The following is a 25,691-nucleotide window of genomic DNA, read 5'->3' as shown; positions in this document are numbered from 1 at the left end:
AATACAGTACACAGATTGCTTGAGGGATTTTGTCCAATTAAGCGCACACATATTTTTTGGCTAATATTTTGAGGTTTTCTTCTTTTTCAAAAGCTTCGAGGGCTTTTTGTTTTAAATAGTTTCTAATCGGAAATGGTACCTTTAAAAGTTCTGCTTCTTCACTTTAGTGTTTTCCTTACCCTGAAAGATGGTTTTTATTTAGATAAGAAACCTTCTAGCAAACTTAGCTGATACGATCTGTTGTTGCCCTGGGCTCATGAGGTCAACCTCATTTGACTGTAGCTACTCAAGAGTCAGTGTTTAACATTAAGTTGTAAACATCAGCTTGAAACTTACCAGAGTTCAGAAAGAGCTGGAGTCTATTAATCAGGCCCAGGACCATAAGTAATTGAAGGAAAGAGTATAAGCAGTTTGGCAAAAGAAAATGCTTTAAAAGTGCATATTCTTCCTTTCCAACTTACTCCACAGAGAAAACGTTACTCTTTAGAAACACCATCTCCCATCTAATCCTTACCAAATAGCATTTTGAAAGCTATAAATATTTACTTATAACCATGACTACATTTTAAACTCACATTCTGTAAATGCAAAGATAAGTTCATTTTCTACATTAGCATGAACACCTAACCTGTGAATTAATATGTATTTTTTAGAGCTAGAAATTTCTAAATTTTCTTTTTTTTTTTTTAATGTTTATTTTTGAGACAGAGAGAGACAGAGCATGAATGGGGGAGGGGCAGAGAGAGAGGGAGACACAGAATCGGAAGCAGGCTCCAGGCTCTGAGCCATCAGCCCAGAGCCCAATGTGGGGCTCGAACTCATGGACCGTGAGATTGTGACCTGAGCTGAAGTCGGACGCTCAACCGACTGAGCCACCCAGGCGCCCCAAAATTTCTAAATTTTCTACATTAAGATGTAGGAAAGAATTAATTACTAGAAATTTCCCTTACATGGGTGTTTATCTTTTATACCTCTGCTGTGTCCAAAAGGACTTTGAATTACCTAAGGTAATTATTTATATCATTAGATTTTTGAAATGGAATAAAAACAAAAAAAAATCAAAGATAAAAGGGAAGTATACCAGTTTCAGTCTAATATACTAGAAACCCACTATAATACAGTTACTGTATATGAGAATAAAATTAAGCTCAGAGCTTCTTAGTAGTCAGAACAAAAAGGGCAATGCACTATATTATACAGTCTTCAATATCTGGTAAAATTTATTTTATTTTCATTTTAAATGTTTACTTATTTTGAGAAAGGCGGGGGGCGGGGGGGGGAATGTGTGCATGAGCAGGGGAGGGGCAGAGAGAGAGGGAGAAAGAGAATCCCAAGTGGGCTCTGTGTTCAGTGCAGAGCCTGACACGGGGCTCGATCTCATGAACAGTGAGATGATGACTTGAGCTGAAATCAAGAGTCGGATGCTTAACTGACTGAGCCATTCAGGCGCCTCGGTAAAATCAATTTTATAAATTTGTCAAGAGAAGCAAGCAATTACTTGCTGAAGTATAAAAAACTAAAGTATAAAAATAATTCAACACATTGGTATTTTTACAAGTTATATTAACAACATAAAGGATAGTAACACCATCAGAAACTGAAATAAGAATGCAAAGTGGTTTTCTTTTTTTTTTTTTTTTTAATGTTTACTTATTTTGAGAGAGAGAGAGCATGAGCAGCGGAAGGGCAGAGAGAGGGAGACACAGAATCTGAAGCAGGCTCCAGGCTTTGAGCTGTCAGCACAGAACCCAGTGTGGGGCTCCAATCCATAAACCTTGAGATCATGACCTGAGCAGAAGTCAGACGCTTAACTGACAACTGACTGAGCCACCCAGGGGCCCCCAAAGTGGTTTTTCACCTAGCTATTTTTTGAATCTCTCAAATTCTGACCACATTATATGGAAATGTTTAGGAATATTCTAAAATAAAATTGAATTCTTATTAAACAGCCTGGCCTTTACATTTGAAATACTATAATCCATAGGATTTAGTTTAACCCAGTACTTAAAAAAATGCTTTCGAATTTTGTTTCAAAACTTAATGGATCTTTAAGACTATTCTCTTAATATGTTGTTCAATTTTTAAAATTATTTGTTTGCTTAGTTGGTTTTGTAAAGAAAAATTAACTTTGAGTTGGCAAAAATTTGAGGTAAATTTGGAGATATTAGCAAATGCTACAAAAATGTCTGGTGTCACCAGTATGAAACAAACAAAACAAAACAAAACATCTTATTGTTTTGTAAAAGGATGTTTATGCCTTTTAGCCAATGAATTTTCAGTGTTTAACATGATGTGCATGCTATTATCGAGTGACTTCCTTTCCCTCCAGCCAGTGTGTTTCTGCTGCTAACTAAAATTTAAAAATTCTGCTGTGACCTAGAAACAGAAAGGCCTTCAGTGTCAACTTACTTGCTTGTCGTCCGGTAAGAAACCTCCTAGTGGGTTAAAAATTCTCTAAAGTTGCTATATTGTGAAATTTAAGTAAAGAGCCAAGGCAAAAAATATAGCACTTCATCAGAATGAAATGCATGATGTTGGATGCATTCCCAAAGTTAGGGTGGTGAAAGCAGAGAGAGAGTTCCCTTCTTTATTGAAATATGAATGTTTGAGTAGAAGAATGGAAATTACTTATTTTGGGCTTGCTGATTTATCCTGGTTGCATAAAAAGGCTTCAGAAGATAGAAAGCGATTCTAAATAGTCTATCTCAGAAGTACAGTATTCTTACATTTTTAAAATGTGCTTTAGAATTGCCTTTCTTGCATATGTCTTACAAGCTGTCCTAAATTTCATATTCAAACTATTTGAGCTTCATATATCTCCTAATTCAGAAGACAGGGAGCTTACATATGACCCCTAAACTATGTTTGGGAAGTTTAGAATGGTTTGCTTTGTTCTATGTGTCTGAATTGAAAAACATCACTATAGAAAGAATAGGCAAAATGGAGAGGGAGAGAAAGGAATGGAAGGGGAAAAGACAGGGCACTGACCCATGCTTGTCCTCTTTTTATTTTAAAAGTAAAAGCATTATCTCTCACCTGAATTACTGGCATGTTCTCTTGCTCATTACCAAAGATCTATTCTCCACACATCAGTCTGAATTGTTATATTAAAATGTGTTTCAGATATTGTTTAAAATTATTTAATGGTTCCCTATTGCACTTTGAATAAACTCTCCCATGATCTCTCTTTCTCCAGTTCTTCCAGTGTCTCTCTTTAGTCTTTGCTCTGCTTTAAAAACATGTCAATACCTTTTCCACTTGACTTTCTTTTGCCAGGAAAGGGCCCTTTCAGTTCACTTCCTTTTGCCTGGAATGTTCTTCCTCCTGTTCTACACATGATTGGCTTCTCAACATTTAGATCTCAACTGAAAAATACCATTGCACAGTGACCTTCTTTGACTAATTTATCTAATAGAGTCCTGCTTCCATCCCAACCCCAGGCAGCTCTTATAGTATGGTTTGTTCATTTATTTCTTTATAGCATTCAGCACAATGTGAAATTAAGTTCATTAATGACTTACTTACTTTAGCCTCGTCCCCTGGGATGAGGCTGTAAGTATGTAGAAAGCAGAGTCTTTGTTTTGACCCTGTTAGATACTCTCATCAACTATCACAGCATCTAGCACTGATTCAATACAAAATATATATTTGCTGAATAAGTGAATGAATGAAATGAAGAATTTGGCAATGACTGGAGTGCTTTGCCTTTGTGTATTTTCTTGAATAGAAAGATGGTAAATTATAAAACATTTAGAAGTTCCTCTAGAACTTTGGTGGGAAAAGTTTACATATGGCAGAGATGAGGAAGTTATATTAGGAATTTAGTTAGGGCCAAATCCTGGAGGTTTTGAATGTCATAGTACATAGTTTCTGGGATCTCTTTTGTGGTCAATGGATAGCTACTGAAGGTTTCTAAATAGTCAATGCGTACTTTTGAAATGCTTCTTTATTACTAGCTATGGAAAACCATTAGTGAGTCAAAAGAGTTTCATTCACTCACCAGTGGACAGAGTAACTTCTGAATGTCAGCAGGGCATTGATTTAATCAGCATTCATTTCTTTTTCCGTACAGAATGACTGCCACGTACAGTCATGCTTCTGGGCTGGCAGGAGAAAATGTTCACTTCACAGCCTGAGTTGAAATGGCCCAGTGTGTCCTGAATGCATTTCTGGCCAGAATTTCTCATATCTCAGTGGGGCGGTCGGCTCCCTGAAAAGTACCATCTTGTTGTCAGATCATTCCCCTTTCCTCAGTTGCTCTTTATTCTGCAGGGTTTTTTTTTCTTCCTAATGTATAGAGTTACCCTCTCCTGTGGCTTATTTTATTTTGGTCTTAAAGGAGGTCCAATGTGGAGCCTTTAAGGGCAGTTTGCGTTTTCTTTGTTTCGACGATCATGCCTTAGTTGAAACCTAGTACTTACAAGGCCTTATAATAATCTCCATCCCAAAATACAGCGTTATATGCAGCACACACATATTCACTTGGACTTTTCCTACCATTTCAGATGTGTATATCTAATTTCTAAAATTGAGTACAAAGATATCAAGCTTCCAGTTAAAATAATGACTTGTTTTATAGACTTTGGAAGCCAGTTCCAGTTTCCTGAACTGGTTCACAATGATTTAAAAGTCATGGCCAGTTCATGAATAAGTTTTATGGTTTAACCTTAAGTTATCAAGTCTTTTTAAAAGTTTTCTTTTAGGGGCGCCCGGGTGGCTCAGTCAGTTGAGCGTCTGACTTTGGCCCAGGTCATGATCTCACAGTTCGTGAGTTCGTGAGTTCAAGCCCTGCGTCGGGCTCTGTGCTGACAGCTCAGGGCCTGGAGCCTGCTTCAGATTCTGTGTCTCCCTCTCTCTCTGCCCCATCCCCATTCATGCTCTGTCTCAAAAATAAATTTTTTTAATGTTTTACTTATTTTTGAGACAGAGAGAGACAGAGCGTGAGCAGGGGAGGGGCAGAGAGAGCGAGACACGGAATCTGAAGCAGGCTCCAGGCTCTGAGCTGTCAGCACAGAGCCCAATGAGGGGCTCGAACTCACGGACCACAAGATCATGACCTGAGCTGAAGTCGGATGCTCAACCGACTGAGCCACCCAGGCATCCCAGATCTTCTTAATATTTGTATTGGTGAAGATGGTAATCTTCACCATCTTCATTGGTATAAGCTCACGACTGGCTTATAAATGGGGAAAGCATCAAATAGGAAAAAACAACAACAACAATGTGGCAAAATTTAAGAAAAAGAACCAATTTGTCAACATCAGTTTTTGAGAGCTACTGAATCATATTCAGTGTTGTTAATCAGTATTGAAGCTCTCAGTGTGAATGATGACTTCAGAAATGTTATTAAACTGACATCCTTTTAATACAGTAGAGCTTAGGAAGCACACTCACATGTAATACACTTTTTGATGTGTGTGTAAAAGATTGACTTGTTAGAAGTTCTTTTTTTCCTCTTTTTTTTTTTTTTAGACATATCATAGACATCCTCTATATGTAAAGTAGGTGGAAAACAAACAAACAAAAAGAAGTCATATGACCCCTATTCTCAAAGAGCTCTACCAGAAAAAAACGAATATACTCAGGTAGGCGCAAAGCACAGAAGAGTCTGATAAGTTCTTGTAGAGGAATAGGGATAAGATGATATTGTTGTACTTGCCTGTTGCTGGAATGTTGAGAAAGGATCTCTTAGAGAAGACAGGATTTAGGCTTGGCCTTATGGGATTTGTTAGATTTCAGTAAGAAAAGACCAAGGACGAAGACTCTCTAAGTCAGTGGAATAGCCTGAGCCGAAGATGAAGGTAGGAAAGTAAAAATCATAAATATTTATTTATGTTCTGTCAACTTTAATGGCCTGTGCTATATAGAATCAGAGTGTGTCAGTGCTAATCTGTTTTGTTCATAATTTATAGTTTGGCTCTTGACTAAAGACAGTTTCCACAAACCACGAAGACCTTACTATATTCTCGTAAATTATGTGTCCATGGGAGCTATAGATTATACCATCATTATTGAATATATATTTATATCTTTGAAACAGATCATCTATAAATTGTATTTTTGTTTATTTTTTTTAATTTTTGTTTTAAAATATGTATTTTTGTTTTAAATTTATTTATTTAAATTCAAGTTACTTAACATACAGTGTTGTATTGGTTTCAGGAGTCGAACCCAGGGATTCATCACTTATATATAACACCCAGTGCTCATTCCAACCAGTGCCCTCCTTAATCACATCACCCATCTAGCCCATCCCGCCACTCACCTCCCCTCCAGCAACTCTCAGTTTGTTCTCTGTATTTAAGAGTCTGTTATGGTTTGCCTCCCTCTCTGTTATTGGTTTGTTTGTTTTTCTTTTTTTTTTCTTTTTTTTAAACGTTTATTTATTTTTGAGACAGGGAGAGACAGCATGAACGGGGGAGGGTCAGAGGGAGAGGGATACACAGAATCTGAAACAGGCTCCAGGCTCTGAGCTGTCAGCACAGAGCCCGATGAGGGGCTCGAACTCAGGGACCACGAGGTCATGACCTGAGCCGAAGTCGGATGCTTAACCGACTGAACCACCCAGGCGTCCCTGTTTTTTTTTTTTTTTTTTTTTTAGGAATTTTGTGATTTATGAAGCACGTTTATATACATGACACAATTAAATCCTTCCAAAATCCTTTGCAGTAGATGGTGGTATGGGGTTTTTGTCTTAAAGGAGAACTTTGTTTGTCTTAAAGGAGAACTAAGGCACAAATGTTTAAAATGACTTTTTCCAGGTTTACTTGACCAATAAGTGTAGCCACACCCAATTTAGAACCTACTGTTTTTCCTCTATATCTATATCCTCATCACTGTGTAGATGTCCATACAATTCATATTTATCTGTGTTGGTATGTGAGAAGTTGAGAAAATATAAATTAAGAAAGAAACCACATCCCAAATTAGTGACAAGCGAAATCATTCTGTGAGTACAGAATTGAGGACAAAGGTAAAGGGGACAGGGAAAGCAGACAAGACAAGATTTGATGGAAGGAAGGCCAATAGCTAAGAGTAGGCACATTCAAGAGGAAAAGAGATTTTACTATTATTAGACAAAATTAAGGATCTTAGGTCTTAAAATAAGGCAGTTTATGTTTTCTGTGGTTAGGACTAAGATTATCTATCACGGAACGGCAGTAGCTGGGGACTTGGGAACTCAGTACTTCTTTTTTAGTAATATCTGTGTAGCAAGACTGTCAAAAGCAGACTCAATTGAATCTTACATGTTGTTCTGTGATTTTTTTTTGTGTACTTTTTAATAACGATGCATTTTCATGTCACCATACTCCAAAACAAGTCAAACATAATTTGAACTTTGCCAAGAAAAAGACTGCTAATGTGAATATTCACTTTTCTGTTATGGAACAAACAGATATGTCTCTAGACATTCTCTGTGTCTAGAGCATAGGGCAAAATGTCTCAGGTTGAGTAAATTTAATCCTATTTTCTTGGAAAAAAATGCATCATTGCGTTTCATGGAGAGCAATGTATTGTGTGGTTTAGGAGAGGATTTTGTGGTGTCTATGGAGTGGTTATTAAAAATTCTTCTTTTATATTAATGAGAATCAAAGTTATATGTCTGGAATGAAATATTTCAATCAAAAAGGAGTGTGGTAGAAAGTTTTATGTGCTGTATTCAACATTTCTTATGATTGGTTTCTACTACTCTTAGTTTTGTATTCTTCACATTCTAGAGCAGGATAACAAATTTGGTGGAGTGAGAGGTATATTCATTCCCATCCTCTGGAAAGTCATAGTTTATACTCCCATTGTCAGGATGAAAGGCAAAAGGAACAAAAAGAAAAGAAGAGAAAAATACAAGATAAAAATGTCAAAAATATGAATTAGAGGTAGCACCACATTGGCAGCTTTCTGCGTGGTTTTTTTTTTAACTTTTTTATTTATTTGTGAAACAGAGAGAGACAGACTATGAATGGGGGAGGGGCAGAGAGAGACAGAGACACGGAATCAAGGCAGATTCTAGGCTCTGAGCTGTCACCGCAGAGCCCTACGTGGGGCTCGAACTCAAAAACCGTGAGATCATGACCTGAGCTGAAGTCAGATGTTCAACCGACTGAGCCATCCAGGCGCCTCGGCAGCTTTCTGTTTTGGTCAATCATGAAATAAACAGAAGCATAAAGATTCAATTTCCCTGAAAATGCAGATGGCTCAGCAAAGAGCAAGAAAAGAATGAACTTGGAATAGAGCATGTGTATCAATTTTCACCAAAGCCCAGATTGCCACATATCATCTTAGGAGCCCTGTTTATTACCCTCCCACTTTTCAGTATGGGGGGTTGTGTATAGTGAATATGAACTAGAACTTGGCCCTGCCACTTTAGCTGTTAGTCCTTGGGCTAGTACCAAGCTGGGTTAGAAATGTTTGTCTTCATTTGGTTCTTTTTTTTTTTTTTTTTTTCCCTTCTGTAGCTTAACCAGCTGGAAAAGGCAGTGGAAGCAGCCCACACGTTTTTCATGGCCAACCCTGAGCACATGGAAATGCAGCAGAACATTGAGAATTATAGAACAATGGCCGGTGTTGAAGTACTCCAGTTGGTAGACCGAGAAGCCAAACCACATCTGGTGAGCACTGGGGACGATTGCCCTAATCAGAAGGTGCTCCTGAGTTTCATTTGACTCAAAGCAGATTCCTGTGCATGGGGGTTTCAGGTTGAGTCTCGGTTTCCAATACAGTGATAGTTTTATATTTTCAGAGTTCTCAGATGAAATATTGTCATTATCAGGGCTGAAAAAATTAACAGAAAATGAAAATACCTTTAGAAAATAAGTAAGATATGATGAAAAGTAGAATGTGATATAAACATCTGTCACCCTCTCTGAACGTCAGTGCCCCCACCATCCTTTGATTTTACATATGGGAGTTGAAGCCAGTGTGAATTGTTCAGGTCATACTGTGGTTTCCCAGCTCCCAGTCCAGGTGCTTTTCCATCATATCTATACTTTTAAAATTCTGATTATTTTAAAGCTATGTAATTATTCATTTAAATGAAAGCTTACTTAAAATCACAGTAAGTTGAAGGTTTTTTTTTTTTCAACCGGTGATGTCACCATTCTCAACATGTGACCTCCAAGATAATTGAAGAATAGAGTAAGAGAAAAAGATTTTCAGAAGCCTATTATCATCACCATCATTATCATCATTATTATTATTATTAAATTTGTCCAGCCCTGGAAAGTGGATGCGTCACAGCCACCTACATCAATCTCCCTGGCCTTTGGTGCATGGCCATAGCTACATGCAGATGGGGTTAGAAAATATTGTCTTGCACGTGCTCAGGAAGAATATGAAATTGACTGGTGCCACAGCATTCACTTTGCTGGTAACTCCCATCTCATTTACAATTACTTGAAGCCACAGAAGTTACCTTTTGTCTTCCAGTACAACCCTTCATTATTCTTCCACAGCACAAGAGCACAGTGCCCCCTGCCCAAACGATCCTGAATCTGTCTAAATCCTGCTATTCAAGCACCCCAATATTTTTCTGCTTCTTTGCAGGAGAGTTACAGTGCAGGAGTTAAACATTATGAGGCTGATGACTTTGAGCTAGCTATCAAGTACTTTGAACAAGCTTTAAGAGAATATTTCAGTGAAGATACGGAGTGCAGAGCCCTGTGTGAGGGGCCTCAGAGATTCGAAGAGTATGAGTACTTAGGGTACAAAGCTGGCCTCTATGAAGCCATTGCAGGTAAAGCTTGCTTTTCCCTTTATTTATTTCCTGATTATAGAAATACTACATGCAATCTGTAAACTATTCTAATAATACAGAAGTATATGTTGCAAAAAATGGAAGATATATTTAGCCCATCTATCTCCAATAAATAAATCTACCTAGTTTAAATGTTGTTGACTGTGGTCCCAAACTTTTTCAGATGCATATGTAAATGTTTATGTATTTATTGATAATTATTAGTTCATTTTTTATAAAAATAAGACAATACTATGGGTACTGATTTTCAGCATATTTGTTTTTTTGTTTTATTTTATGCTTAACAATGTAGGTGGACTTCTTCTCATGTAAGTACATGTAGATCTACCTTATTGTATTTAATGGTTGTTTAATGTTCCAATATATGTGGAAAGCATAATTGACTGGTTCATTTACTGATGAATATTAAGGACGTTGAAGGTTTTCATTATTGTAAACTGTGTATTAGTGAATACTTTTGTGTAGTTTTCTTCAATTAATTAAAAGGGCATTTCATTATATATGAAAATTTAATACATTACCAAGTGGCTTTTAAAATAGGTAATATGGGGGCGCCTGGGTGGCTCAGTCGGTTAAGTGGCCGACTTCGGCTCAGGTCACGATCTCACACTCCGTGAGTTCGAGCCCCGCGTCGGGCTCTGTGCTGACCCCTCAGAGCCTGGAGCCTGTTTCCGATTCTGTGTCTCCCTCTCTCTCTGACCCTCCCCCGTTCATGCTCTGTCTCTGTCTCAAAAAATAAATAAATGTAAAAAAAAAAAAAAAATTTAAAATAGGTAATATGAATTATAATTGAGGAGATTGGCTAGTTAACCATTTATGGTGGGAAGCATATGCAAAAACACAAAAATAAATTCTATTTATGTTAATGTAAGTATGAAAATAAAGCTATTTGAACAAAATGCAAAAGAATATTTTTATAATGGAAGGAGAAGAAAACCACTTCTCAGCATGACAAAAGACAAGAAATATGAAGAAAAAGACAGACTTTACATAAGATTTATAATATAAGAGATACAATAAATTAAGCTGAATTACAAATGATAAGGGGAAAAAGTTGCAAAATATTTAGAGGCAAATCGTTAATATTCATAATATTTGAGTAGAACCTGTAAATTATTATTAGTAGTGGTAATTTATTTCTGATTTATTGATAGCCATAATAATAAGCAACATTTATATAGCAGTTACAATGTAGAAAGCATTTTACATATTTCATATTTATATATCTTTTAATCCTCTAAACAACTTCTTGTACGTGTCTGAGGAGTTTATACCTCATAGCAATGTGATTATGGTGAAGCTAGAAATATGGGGTGGCTGGGTCCAGCAGGTGGTTCAGCGGGTTAAGCATCTGACCTTGATTTCTGCTCAGGTCATGATCTCATGGTTCATGGGATCAAGCCCCAAGTCAGGCTCTGCACTGACAATATGGAGCCTGCTTGGGATTCTCTCTCTCTCTCTCTCTCTCTCTCTCTCTGCCTTTCCCTTGCTTGTGCATGCTCTCTCTTTCTCTCCCTTTCTCTCTCCCTCTCAAAATAAATAAATAAACATTAACAACAAAAAAAAGTGAAGTTGGGAATCAAACCTAGGCTTATCTCACTCTAGAGCTCATATGTTTTAGGTCTACATAATTGAAAAATGGGCGAAGGATAACTTATTCAATAATACGTGTTTAACAAATATCTGTTGAGTGCATATTGTGTTCCAAGTTATAAATATATAAAACAACAATGCTCCACTTCACCAATACTTGTAGAAAGGCAAATTATGGAAGTGAGTCTGTTCTCCCTAAGTGCCAACAGTTTTCGGTCTCCACGAAAAGTACCACTCACCTAAGGAGTTCAAACCAAATCCCAAATGTTACCTTCCATTCCAACATTTCCCTTAATTGCTATTATCTTCTGATTTGTTACCAAACTATGATTGCTAGCATAGTTACTAAACTATACTACCTCCTAATAGAATGTAAGATTCCCTAATTCTCTCCACCCCTTTTGTTACCACTCTGGTTCAAATCAACAGTATGTTTTAACAAAGCCACTGTGATAGCCTCCTTTCTGGCCCTCATGTCCTGATGACGTTTTACTCTGTAGGCAGAGGGAACAGTCTTCTTAAAAAACGAAAGTATGTTCACAGAACCCTCCTGCCAAAGACTCCCATTGCACTTGAAATAAAATCCGAAACCTTTAATAAGGACATTCATCCTTATTGTTGTGCACTTGTGTATATTTTCATCCTTTCTCTTTTCCTGTCTTTGATCCACTCCTAGGTTCATTTTCACTCACAGACTTTGAAACTTGTTGTTTTCCTCTATTACTTGCCTAATGTTCTATATTGTTAATTGCTTGGTCCTCAGCACCTAAGTATACTGACTGGCAGATAGTAGGTGCTTAGTAAATATTTTTAAACCAATGAGTGGAAGGAAAAAAGAGGGGAAGGAGGGAAGGAAGGAAGGAAGGAAGCAAGGAAGGAGGGAGGGAGGGAGGGAGGGAGGGAGGGAGGGAGGGAAGGAAGGGAGGGTGGGAGGGAGGGAAAAAGGAAGGGAAGGAGAAAAGAAGGAAATGACCTTTCCATCATCACACTGCAGATTAAAAGGATTATTTTGAACATGTAGGTCATAAATTGTTAAGGTCTTTGAGAGGGACATTTAGGAAACATCTTTTAAAATTCAGATTAAGAAGTAGACTGAAAATCGGGGTGCCTGGGTGGCTCAGTTGGTTAAGCGTCTGACTTCAGCTCAGGTCGTGATCTCCTGATTCCTGAGTTCAAGCCCTGTATCTAGCTCTGTGCTGACAGCCCAGGCCCTGGAGTCTGCTTCAGATTCTGTGTCTCCCTCTTTCTCTGCCCTCCGCACTTGTGCGCTCTCTGTCTCTCTCTCTCTCAAAAATAAGTAAACATTAAAAAAAGTGAAAAAAAAAGAAGTACACTGGAAATCAATTTGTTGGATGAACTCTTTGCCTCCTTATCAGTTACTCAAAACCCAACTCAATTCACCTAAAATCAGTAAAAATATCTGAATTATTGAGGATTTTTTTCCCCAAAGGTTTTGTTTTGCTAGGCCTCTGGCAAAGTCATCTGCCTACATTTTTGTGAGCACTGTTCATTTTAATGTCAGTTTTATATGTGTTTCACATTTCAATTGTTGAGTATTTGTTTGCACTTAATCTTTTATTTGGAAATCCTTTTCCTTTATTATAGTTTATTATCTTATAGTAGTGTAAGGAGGATATGTATCCTGTCTCCACCCCCACAATCTCCTCTACACCTGCCTCCATTAATAGCTACTGAAGAGCTCTCACAAATGTCCTACATCTGATTTAGGAAAATTAACTAACTGATACTTACAGAAAAACATTTAATGATTTGCTTGAGGTCATCATAATATGTTGGTTGCTGGAAAAAAATAGAGATCTCCTAACGTAGGCTCTTAATGCTTACTACACCTATCACCAACATTACCCCCACTTCCAGTAAAGACAAGTGATTTAAAAAGGCATGGTTCCTAAAACTCAATCAAATATTGTATATTACAGAAATATGGTAAGTCTTTTAGGGAATTCGATGCATATCCAATTTATTATGAGAAGGAAATTTTAAAAAGTATTCCCACACAAGTGACTTAGATCTCAAACTTATTAAAACATAATAATTGTATAATAACATGTGATATAAAAAGGAGAAAAGAAATACAACTAATAAAATACAGCATAGCTGTATGTAAATTCTTGTCTGCTTCAAAACTGTTCTAAATTAAGACTGAAACTGGCTTTTAAAATACAGAATGTATTTAAGAAGTCAGAATATTTGAATTTTTAGAGTTAGAAGAACTTTAAAAATTGGAGAAAAATACAAATGGCTTCTCAATGCAGTTGTTTATGACTGTGCTTGTTGAAACTCTAAAGAATATCCTTGCATCACTCTCATTTTGTTGCTATTTATATCTTACATTGAAAAATACCTCCATTCAGATTTGGTGTTCTTGTTGGGTGTGTTTTCCACCTCTCCCTTTTGCTTGTCATTTGGAATTAGGAGGAGTGGGTATTAAAAGGTAAGAGACATGCCAATGGCCAAGTAACTAAGAACAAAACAGTTGAAGGTTGTTTGTTGTTTTCCTAAGAAATAAAACAACTATTTATTGGATTTTTATATAGCTATTTATTTATAAGATGCTAAACAAATAGAACTCATTCTTCCCCTCCCAGCCTCCAACTGTAATTAAGAACCAGTGGGCTGTAGGGATTCTGTTTGCTGTGCCATGTTGGGTTGAGTTAGCCAGACTGTGCAAAAACTGGTGGATTTTCCTACAGACCAGAAAACACCCTTTTTGTTGTGTTCTGAGGTCCCTATTCAAGTCATCAAGATACAAGCCAAACTCCACCCAACAGAAAACCTTTTTGAAAGGAGATATTTGTGGTAATAAAATATAAAGTCATAATGTCAGAAGGTTTTATCGTCATTCTCATGAGAATCTGCTCAGCACAAGCATGAATAAACTCTCTTCTATCTGGAAAAGATTGTCTCCATCTTCATTGCAAAAATAATTGGGGGAAAATGTAGGAAATGTTTGCTTCTCTGGGACATTAGCCACTTGTGTTTCCTCAGCTCATGCTTGGATGAGATAGAGCCCAGAGCTAGAGGGAGTGTGACAACCTCTACACTGGAGAATCCTATTTGTAAGTGAGAAGGATGGGAGCAAATAAAGGGGCACAAAGAGTCAGAGTGTGTATCCAAATTCTTTAGTTTTCCTCCTTATCCTATTTTACCAGTCCCTATAGTATTAGAATTTCCAATGTTCAAGTGATAGAGCCTTTTGTAAGTGAGTGGAATAGGTTCCTGACTAATAGATGTAAATTATATATATATATATATATATATATATATATATATATATATATTCTATTTCCCCTTTAGGAAAAGTTCTTGGAAATGTTAAGGAGAAAAAGCATCTTTGCTTCTCTTCTGTACACAAACTGTGTGGCAATTACTTCCTCTCAACTGTTCCTTAGCGTGACCAGGATCTGAACATCCGATCTCCACCCAGAACACTTCAGGCCACCCAGTATCCAAAGAGAGGCCTCAGAGTTATTAAACAGGAAAGATACATCAGCAGCAGGGCATGGGTGGGGTGAGATGGCCTGTGTCACTCTCAGGAGATGTAGAAAAAAGATACACGGAAAGGGAGAGTGCAGTACAGAGAAAAGATCAGGGTCCAGAAGATTTGGAATCTACTATTAGTTACTTTAGTGATCACTGATCAGGAGGCCTTGGCAAGTCACTTACTTCCTTGGTGAAAACGATTTCTGCTCATAAAATGAAGATAATAATGAGATCACTCTAGCAGTGTGGTGAAGTGAGGAATGCCCTACATTAACTGTGGCTCTGACCTTGAAGTCTGGACACTCTGGCAGACAGGAGGGACCCACCTCTTACTCTTGTCTTCCAGATCACTATATGCAGGTGCTGGTTTGTCAGCATGAATGCGTCAGGGAGCTTGCCACCCGCCCTGGCCGCCTCTCACCAATTGAGAACTTTCTTCCCCTGCATTATGACTACCTACAGTTTGCCTACTATCGAGGTAAAGCATGGACTATCCTGAAAACCTTTGAGGGAGGGGTGTTGCTCATCATTACAGACATTGCATTTTCTTCTGTATTTCTCAGTTTACCATTGAGGCAGTGGGGATTAATATGTTTTTGCTCTCAACTCACATCACTGCAGCTCAGGCCAATGAGAGCAGGTGAAACCCCAAGTGGGCAAATGCTGTGATAATGCCCTGCAAGTTATACTAGGCTGACACTTTACATGATTTTTAAATTGAATTTTTCTACTTAATTTTAAAAGGTCATATATTGGAGCGCCTGGGTGGCTCAGTCAGTTAAGCGTCCAACTCTTGATTTCCTCGCAAGTCATGATCTCACAGTTCTTGAGATCAGGCCCTGCATTGGGCCCTCCTCTGACAGTGTGGAGCCTACTCGGGATTCTCTCTGACCCTCCCCCACTTGCACTTCTCTCAAAATAAATAAATAAACTTAAAGAAAGTCATATATTCATAGGTCTAAAGACTGAATATCATAAAAGCCTCCTTCTCTTCCTTTTTCCTGCAACCCAATTTCATGCCCTACGACCCAGTTTCTGATTTATCTCTTTGAAATACACACACACACACACACACACACACCAACTTATTTCCCCCTCTTATACATAGAAGGTAGCACATTATTTATACTGTTATTTACGATGTTTTCTTCACTGAATAATATATATCGGTGGCGTCTGGCCGGCTCAGTCAGTGGAACATGTGACTCTTGATCTTGGGGTTGTAGGTCTGAGCCCTCTACATTGCTGTAGAGATTATTTAAACATGAAATTAAAAAAAAATGTGTATATATATATATGTATATATATGTGTATATATACATATATATATATATATATATATATATATATGTATATATACACACACACACCAGATTTTAAAGCTTTTTAGTAAGTTGGGCCTATGAAATTGCCATTTGCTTAAGTCAAAAATGGTCAAATTTTGGCAATATTATATGGTTTGACCTAATTGTGTCAGTACATGGAGATCTTCCTCACTCATTTTTCTTTATAGCAGCATATCATTGTCCTATAATTTATTTTATGTGTCTCCTTATTCATGGGCATTGTGTTGTTTGTTACAGCTTTCTATTTCAATCAAGGATCAAATGAATAACATTTTATGTAAGTTATTTCACATTCACACATAAATATATATATAGGACAAATTTCTAGCAGTATAATTGCTGTGTTGAATGGTTTATTCATTTAAAATTTTGATAGATGTTGCCACATTTTCTTCCATATGGAGTACATTTTTCATTGCCCATCAATAAAATATACTGGGGAAATTTTAGATATTTCACCAATCCATTAGGTGAAATTTTTTTTTATCTCAAATTAGTTTTAATTTCTATGTATCTAATTGAGAAAGAGAGACTGAGCATCTTTCCTTATGTTTAAAAGCAATCAATAGACTTGTGGTTGCTGAAATTGGTTTTAGATATCATGTTGTCAAACTCAGTACAAACACAGAATTAACTCCCAAAAATTCTCCTCTGTTTATCTCTATTAAATGATATAAGTTGTAGCAAACATCTTCAGGTGGAAACTTTTAATAATTGATGCAAAACATCTAGCACCAAAGCAGACCAAAGATAGTACCTTTTAAACACCTGAAATCATGTCTTTCCTTTTGTCTGTGGCTATTTTTTTTTTTTTTTGAAATATAATTAACATACGGTGTTACATTAGTTTCAGGCATACAACGATTCTGTGCATTACTCAGGGCTCATCATGATAAGTGTAGTCACCATCTGTCACCAAACAACATTATTACAATTTTATTGACTGTATTTGCTGTGCTGTACGTTTCAAGTCTGTGATTTATTTATCGTATACCTGGAAGTTTGTACCTTTTAATCCTCTTTATTTATTCCTCCCATCCCCCTCCTCACCTCCCCTCTGACAACCATCAGTTTGTTCTCTGTATTTGAGAATCTGTTTTAATTGGTGACTATTTTTGTGTGTGCTCTCCAGCCTTACCTTTTCTTCCCTCTTATTCATGTTGAATGCTGACCTCTAACAGTTTCTAGATTTCTTAAAAATCCTCTAGATGGACGTAGGCTAACTCTAATGCTGCAGCTCTCTGGCGTTTCAGTTGGCGAATACGTGAAAGCCTTGGAGTGTGCTAAAGCTTATCTTCTCCTCCATCCGGATGATGAGGATGTACTAGACAATGTGGATTACTATGAGAGCCTGCTAGATGACAGCAGTGACCCAGCATCCATTGAGGCCAGAGAGGTGAGACCAATGTCCTGAGAGGAAACTGCATTCTGTGAGAGGCACTGGGCAGAACTGGTAAAAATGTAGCACCGCTCTTAAAGCTATCTAGCAATTCAGTAAATGTTGTAGAATCCAGTTCTTTTGTACTTTGCTTATTAATGCCAGGAGCATATTTTTCTCATATGTGATAGCTTGTGAAAATCTGTTGAGATGGAGACTTTTTTTTTGTAGCTGTGCATATTTTTTTAGCTCATATGTCACTGTCTAATGAAAAATATTTCCACTTGAACATTTATCATATTTCTTAACTGTTATTTAAATATAAACTTTTCTTTCATTTTTTTTTTCCCTCTAGGATTTGGCAATGTTCGTGAAGCGTCATAAACTGGAATCGGAACTAATAAAATCAGCTGCAGAGGGTCTGGGATTTTCATACACAGAGCCAGTAAGAGCAAAGAGGAAAAAGAAAATGTTTTCTTTAGAGAACTATTTGATGGACTTCTTATTTATGATTTTATTTCCCAGCTTCAATTACTGAAAATTCTAATCTCTTGCCTTACATTAACAAAACCCAGGGAGTTGGGGGGGATGTTTATTCAATGTGTATGCTAAATGTTAAAAGACTTTAATAGATTTCCATAGCACTGAGACTCAAAGTCAAAAGCAAACTTTTCTGGGGAGAAGTGTTTTGTACCTGATGGTTTTATTTATTGAACTCTGGATGCAACATTTTGTATTTCTCTTATACATTTTAACCATTAAAAGACTTCAATCCCTGCTGAAGAACAAAATCGATCTCCATTGTACTATTCATTGTGCTGACTTTCCTCCACTTGTCCGTGTTCGCTTCCCGTCATTCTGCATGTGAAGACACGCTTTTTGCAGAACCGGCACTGTGGTACAGAGAGATCTCTGTTCTGATTTCTATTTAAGGTTTCATAAGCAATTTCTACATGTTTATACCTTTTTAAATCATTTTTAGCTGCATATGTGGAATTGACATGCAATGAATGATGATTTTCTTGAGACTGAGCATTTGTTTTGTTTCTGACTTTTTTTCTACCATATTTAACGCAGGAAGCATTTTTCTCTGTATTGAACTATGAATAAATTCCCAGGAGTGGGATTATTCTGCCATCAAAGGATATGAGAAGTTTTAAAGTTGTTGAAATTGCTTTTCTAAGAGAGTTTTCTCATACCTTCATTGGTCCTAGCAATTCATAAAAGTATCAGTTTACTGTGGTGCGTAGGTGGCTCAGTCAGTTGAGCATCAACTCTTGATTTTGGCTCAGGTCATGATCCCAGGGTTGTGGGATCAATCCCCTTGTTGGGCTCCACACTGAACATGTAGCCAGCTTAAGATTCTCCCTCTCTCTCTTTCTCTCTCTCTCCCTCCCTCATTCTCTCTCTTTCTCTCCCTCTGCCTCTCTCTCCCTCTCGTGTTCTATCTCTCTCTTTCAATTTTTTTTTAAGTACTAGTTTACTACAAACATCTCAGCAATGGGAAATAACATTTTAAAGTCATTCATATTTCTTAGGTACAAAATGGTATATCATTGTTGTTTTAACTTGTATTCCTTTGATGACCGGCAAAAATAAATTTTTCACATATTCTGATTAATTACTTTTCCTCTGATTTGAATTATCTGGGCATACCTGTTTTTTTATTTGCTTACCTGTTGGTTAACTACATATAAGTTCTTTATATAATGTACATTATCATATGTTTATAAAAAACACTTATGGGCTCTGTGCTGAGAGCTCAGAGCCTGGAGCCCACTTCAGATTCTGTGTGCCCCTCTGTCTGCCCCTCCCCCACTCACAGTCTGTCTCTTGCATTGTCTCAAAAATAAATAAACATTAAAAAAAAATTTTTTTAAACACTATTAGTAATATATCCTATTTGTAACATATTTTTTTCATTTCTGTCTTTGTTATGTCAGGTTTTACTGGCACATTAAAAAAATTAGGATAATTTAAGGTATATAATAAACATTTTTCTTATTTTGAGAGAGTGAGAGAGTAAGAACAAGTCGGAGAAGGGCAGAGCGAGAGGGAGAGAGAGGAAGAGACAATCTCAAGCAGGTTTTGCACGCTGTGCAGAGCCCGACATGGGACTCGATCTCAGGAGCCATGAGATCATGACCTGAACCGACTTCAAGAGCCCAGCACTTAACCGACTGAGCCACTCAGGCACCCCTCTAATAAACATTTTTAACATGCTTATAACCAGCCCTACTTACTATCTTCTTAAAATTTCATTCTCCCAAGAGACTTCAGAAAAACTCACTTTATGATCCTACACAGATGATTAATCAAGCTGTACATTTCTGTGTGTTTGTTTTGTTCAAAAAACATAAGGGAGTTGTACTAAATGATCATGTAATTGTCTTCCTGACACCAAATTCCAAATAATTTCTTGGACAAAAAATATAAATGCTTAGGCTAATTCCATGCTACTTTAAAAAATCCATTTGTGCAGCATATTGTCTTTGCCAAAATAGCATCAACTTTAACTGTTGTTTTTTTTTTTTTAATTAATCTGTTTAAGTTATTTACTGGATCTTTATACAGTGTGCAAGTTTCCCAATGATTTAGGTCTTTTGAGTGTTTTAAGTGTATATTTTATTTTTGTGAGTTACGTTTTAGTGATAAAGCTACTGAAGTGGTTTTTATGTTTGTTTCTTTGTTTTTAATTTAAAACAGAATTATTGGATCCGATATGGAGGACGACAGGATGAGAATCGGTGAGTTCTTCATTCAGAACACAATCTGTTTATTTTTAATGAGGAGAAATACTTAGATTCATACTCAGTATAAAGACCTTGTCTCTATGAAATAGGCAAAAATACATAATTAAAAGATTCCACACTGGGAATTAGTTCCTCAGCCTTCTGGTCCCAGCTCTTCCTGTACTTCTGTGTGACCTTGAGTGATTTATCTTCCTTCCCAGTCTTGTGTTTTTCCTCCAGTTTAAGGGGTTGGAGCAGGTGATCCCTGAAGGCGAAATATTCTGTGATTCTAAATCAGAGAAAATTGGATGCTATTTGTGATTTATTAACAGAATTGAGCTTAATTTTTTTCTTGTTAATGCTGAATTGTCTTACTGCATTTGAAAGCAAGAAGCTCAAAAAGTTTCACTGCAAGCTAAAATATTAGGTGTAGCTAATCTAACCAGAAGTGAAGGGACCTCGTTTTTCTAAATGATAGAAGTGAAAAGTCAATGTATATGTTATGAACAGTTCAAGGAATCCTAGAACGTTGGAGTTACGTGTTTGAGATGACATGGTCTATCCTATTCATTTTCAAATTCAGAAACTGAGGTTCTGACAAGGCAAAGGACTCTCTCAGAGTGTCACTGCAAGGGACTGGCAGATTGAGATCTTCCTATTCAAAATTCTGTGGTCTTTCACTAGGCTTCAAGGCCTCAACCTCTGGGTGGCCTAAAATTATCAGAAGATACCTAAGAGTGCACCTGCGTATTTGGGTTTATTCAATCCATGGATATTGAAAGGACATCATTGCTATGATCTGGATGTTTGCCAAGTTTAAAACTTGTGTCTTCTTTCTTGGAATAGTCGAGAATCACTACACTAGGTCTCGGTTTATTTCTATTCAGTCATTGTTCAGTGATGCACTCTGCTCCAGACAAAAATAAAACACTCTGAACATTACAAAGATTCACACGATAATTCTTTTCTCTCTGTTGAGACTTAATGTCTAATCCCAAGGGGATAAAGTTATGGATACAATTAACTGTAAAAAAAAAAAAAAAAAAAAAAAAAAAAGGTGCTAAGGAGATTTAGAGAAGTGAAATAGAGCACAGTCTTTGAGGAAATAGAGGTCTTCATGGAGGCAGTGGCAGTTAATTTGATCCTGAAAAACAGGTGGACTTGTGCAAAACAAAAATACACAATATGGAGTCACAGACTACCTGAGTAAGGTGGCTTTTGTCTTTGAGCATATTTATGCAGTGAGAAATTCAATTCCAACTGTTTTTAACGGCAGGGTCCCTTCAGGAGTGAACGTGGAGGGGGCAGAAGTTCATGGATTGTCAATGGGGAAAAAATCATCACCCAAGATAGATCGAGACTTAAGAGAGGGTAAGTATCTGTGCACTTTTACTTACAGCAGGAGGGAAAGGAGATGAGACTTGGCTTCTTAGTCTTAGATGAGACTTTAGTTCTTACTAAAATTAAGGAAGATCCCACTTTCTCTGGAAAGTAACGAGTTAGGACTAAGCTAGGACATTTATAAAATTCTGAAAGCAAGCCTCAAAAACAAGACTGTCTCAGATTTGTGTATCATTGCCTTTGGTTTTCAATATAAGTGCTTCCAAGGTCACTCCCTCATCTGTTTCCCGCAGGAATCCCGTGAGCTGGGCAGGGATTGAATGATCATTGGGACCCTCGGTTAAGTACCTGAGGCTTGGACTGTTCCCAGGGCTTCCTTCTGTTGTGCAGCGAGTGAGTGCTAGATAGTGCAGAATAGACTGCATCAGGGGAACTTGAAGAGGCAGGTCATATGGATATACAAGAGTTAACCTAAGATGCCTGAGGCACATATGCTTGAGCAGGGATCTGAGTGATAAGTAGATTCTAGTGAATTGACAGAGATGTGGAGGGGGACGTTCTGCTGGAGAAAACAAGTGGAACAAAGGCACAGAGATAGAACAGAACATCATATGCCTATTTATATCAGTTCAAAATTAGTGCAAACATATATAGAGTGTTGTCAAAAGTAGTTTATAAATGGAGCTAAACACTGTTATAATAATAAGTTATTGGCCCCAGTGGTGGTACTCAGTTGTGACCCTTAACAATTATTACGATAGCTATCTATTTTAGAATTTTTCAAGCAAATTTACCCACCGTTTGTTTGAATACTGAAAGCATCTCATGTGAGACAAGTGTCCTCACTTCACAGGCAAGAAAAGTGAGGTTCACAGAGACACAGTGACTCGCCTGGTGTCTCAACAGCTCTTAACAGGTTGAGGAGGCATTTGAACCCAGGCATTTGAATCCAAAGCCCATTTTCCCTTCCTTACCTGGAGATGGAACATAGAAGTGTCTAGATATCCAAAGTGTATTCTTTATTGATTAAATACGTGCATGATAAGAAGGCTTTAAAAACCTGCATTGAGAAGTACAGTTCTCCTTTCCCCAACCAGAGAGTATGTCAGCACATTCCTCTAGCTGATTTGAAAATTTCTGGCTCTCTCTAGCTCTCACATTTCCCAGCCCTTTCCTTCCTTAGCTTCCAAGTCAGTTTGAGGCAGTAAACAGGATAATATGCTCATCTAATCTGACCTGGACCTCAGTTTGCAGCCACAAAGCCCGAGCTGTTTTATAAATGCCAGAGAATTTCATGGTCAGCCAGAGTTCACATTGCTTTTTAAGCTGAGAAATCACCCAGGAAGTACATGCCAATAAGCCAGCACTTTGCTGTGGATGTTTGGGAACCTCCAGGATAGTTGCCAAACTTCAAAGCATTTTTTTCTGGCTACCAGGGACTCTGATGTCCAGAACCTGACTAGGAAGGCTGGAATAAAGAGTAGAGTGGGAGACTGTACAGGATGGAGAGAGACCGTGATTGGCTGGGCTACCAAATTCTGTCCTTTCTCTAGAATTTGCTTAGTTGAACGGGCTACCGCTTCTTACGATGTTCTGTGGGAAACCACTGGAAAGCCTTCTGTGTAATCACTGGAGATCTAAATAGTTTCTAAATCAGTGGTAGTGGTAGACAGAGGCAAAGTTCCCAACCAGAAAACACTTACATATCTTAGTCTGGCTGAAAGATGTCAGGGAGGCGAGAAAGGATGCATGCTTCACCGTGTAGAATACGTTTCAGCTTTTCTCATCGTTCACAAAGCCATCATCATCTACTCTGGTTACCTAACAGTTTTTAGTAGTATTCCAACTGGATGGCTCTTAAACACTGCAGGAGTGACCCAGGACGACATCCCAGAGTGACACCACTCCATGGAACGTGCCTCTCCTCTCACTAAAACCATCTGTCACTTACCCATTCTCCTTTCAATACCAGTCTCCAAAGGTCTTGCTCCATAATAATCCCAGTCAGTATAGTAGAAATAACACTGAACTTGGAATCAGGAGTCCCACTTTCCAGGATCAACTAGTCTGATGTGCTGTGCTGTGATGGATGACTAAAGACTTGGTGTCTCTGGGCTGTATGACCCTTGGCTGTGAAAGAAGCCTTGCAACTTTTTGCAGAAGACCAGTGTGAAAAGTCTTTTGTAAACCGTAAAGGGCTATGCTCACATAAGGGCTTGTTACTCAGCACATCCCTGTTGTGACTTGTATGATGTTATAATATTTACGGTCAAATGCTTCTTCCTGGCATGTGAGCCACAGGCAGTGAGCACAAAGGAATATTTTCCTAGACGATCCCTCTTTATTGCAACCGGAGAGTCAGAGCCAGGCACATACTTTATGAATGAGAGAAGAATTAAGTTGTTTAACTAAATCTCCTTGAGCTGTGGTTAAGAGTTGGCTGAAGCCATCAAATCAGGCCCCAGGAACCACAACTTATTGGACCACATTTTTATTTTTATTTCAATGTTTTCCTCTGTCTGGTGTGCTACTAGTCATTTGTAGGCTGCTAGTTGTGCATTTTTGGATAGCAGGGTTTGTTTTGCCTATTTTTTTTTCCTTGTGGTTAATAGTTGGGTAGTTGGTTATTTTTCTGTTACATGCATGTGTAGGAAAGCTCTGTATAAAACTCTCTGCTTAGTGGTGATTCTGTTAACTACATGAAAAGCAGATATCTAGAACAGATTCTGCCTGAACCTATTGGTGTGTAGGGAGTTAAGACTCCATGCTGCATTTTGTCTCTTCACCTGATTTTTGTGTGTTCCATGTGGCAGGACTGGGGGAATTGTCGATATCCCAGTAGCACTTTTTAAAATATACTCTTTTATGCTTATTAAGATGCCTCAGTCAAAACATAACACAATATACCAGGCATATTTGATGATAATACTATAATAATCAACATAATTATACCAAATACTTATAGAGCACTTGATAATGGTGGACATTTTTCTAAATGTTTTAGTTTTAGTAACTGTTAAAGCCATATTTGAAAATAAGGTAATTATATTTAAAGTAATACACTCTCAGCATAGAAAAGGAAAAAAAATAGGACAAAGTACAAAGCAACTGAGCTCACTAAACCCGTCTTCAGTCATCCATTTTTATTTGGGTTTTATATCAGAAAATGCTTTTCAGCAAACCTACAAGTATCTTGTCTTGCTTGTTGACAGAACATTTCTTTTACATTTCTAAATGGGAGTGGAATATCCAGTTTACTTTCCCAGATATTTGAGAAACTGCCTCAATTTGGCAACAAATGTTAATCAGCTGTAGAGATTGGAGCAGCCTTTCTCAAACAACCTGTGTTTTATGTTAAGAGGTTCTGCCGGGGAGTGTGGGGAGTCTACTGTTTTTTTATTGCTACAAAAAAATAACACAAATGTAGCAGCTTAAAATAACATGCATTAACTATGCCATAGTTCCCACCGTTTCTGAGGTCAGGAATATGGGGATAGCCTAGTTGGGTCCCTTGCTTCAGGGTCTGTCATAGGGTCTGTCAAGTAGTTTGATCAGGGCTGGGGTCTCTTTAAGGCTTGACTAGGGAATGATCTTCCAAGCTCAGATGATAGAATTTGGTTCTGAAAGTCTTAGTGGATGGAGGTGTGCAGTTCCTAGTTGATTGTTGACTGGGGGTGGCCTCATTCCTTGCCATGTGAGTCTGTCTAATGCAGCCACATGCCTCATCAAACTGCAAGTGGAGAAGGCAATAAACTGAGTCTGCTAGCAGGATAGAAGTTGCATTCTCATGCAATACAATCACAGAAGTGACATCCCATCACTTTTTCTATATTCTGTTGCTTAGAGGCAAATTCAAGGCCCCACCCACACTTGAGGAAAGCAAATTATGCAAACCCATGAATTCCAGGAGGCAGTCATTATTAGGGGGCCATCTTAGAGTCTTTCTGCCTGAAGGAAGGAAGGAAGGAAGGAAGGAAGGAAGGAAGGAAGGAAGAAAAGGAGGGAGGGAGGAAGGGAGAAAGAAAGGGAGGGAGGGAGGGAGGGAA

At 37.7% G+C, this 25,691-nt stretch overlaps 1 protein-coding gene across 1 annotated transcript in view; it reads left to right on the top strand.

Annotated features, from left to right (window-relative positions):
* Nucleotides 1-25,691, top strand: part of P3H2 (prolyl 3-hydroxylase 2) — a 149,324-nt gene that overhangs the window by 106,410 nt on the left and 17,223 nt on the right. Inside the window, exons 2-8 of the mRNA XM_086674992.1 lie at nt 8,454-8,606; nt 9,541-9,730; nt 15,195-15,326; nt 17,448-17,590; nt 17,928-18,017; nt 20,279-20,319; nt 21,581-21,675. Coding sequence (XP_086531118.1) covers nt 8,454-8,606; nt 9,541-9,730; nt 15,195-15,326; nt 17,448-17,590; nt 17,928-18,017; nt 20,279-20,319; nt 21,581-21,675 — 844 coding nt within the window. The remainder of the gene's footprint in view (nt 1-8,453; nt 8,607-9,540; nt 9,731-15,194; nt 15,327-17,447; nt 17,591-17,927; nt 18,018-20,278; nt 20,320-21,580; nt 21,676-25,691) is intronic.

The sequence above is a fragment of the Puma concolor genome, chromosome C2 (genome assembly GCF_028749965.1).
Source record: "Puma concolor isolate L17-30 chromosome C2, mPumCon1.1.hap2, whole genome shotgun sequence".
Classification (NCBI taxonomy): domain Eukaryota; kingdom Metazoa; phylum Chordata; class Mammalia; order Carnivora; family Felidae; genus Puma; species Puma concolor.
This window is presented reverse-complemented; position numbering and strand designations above follow the sequence as displayed.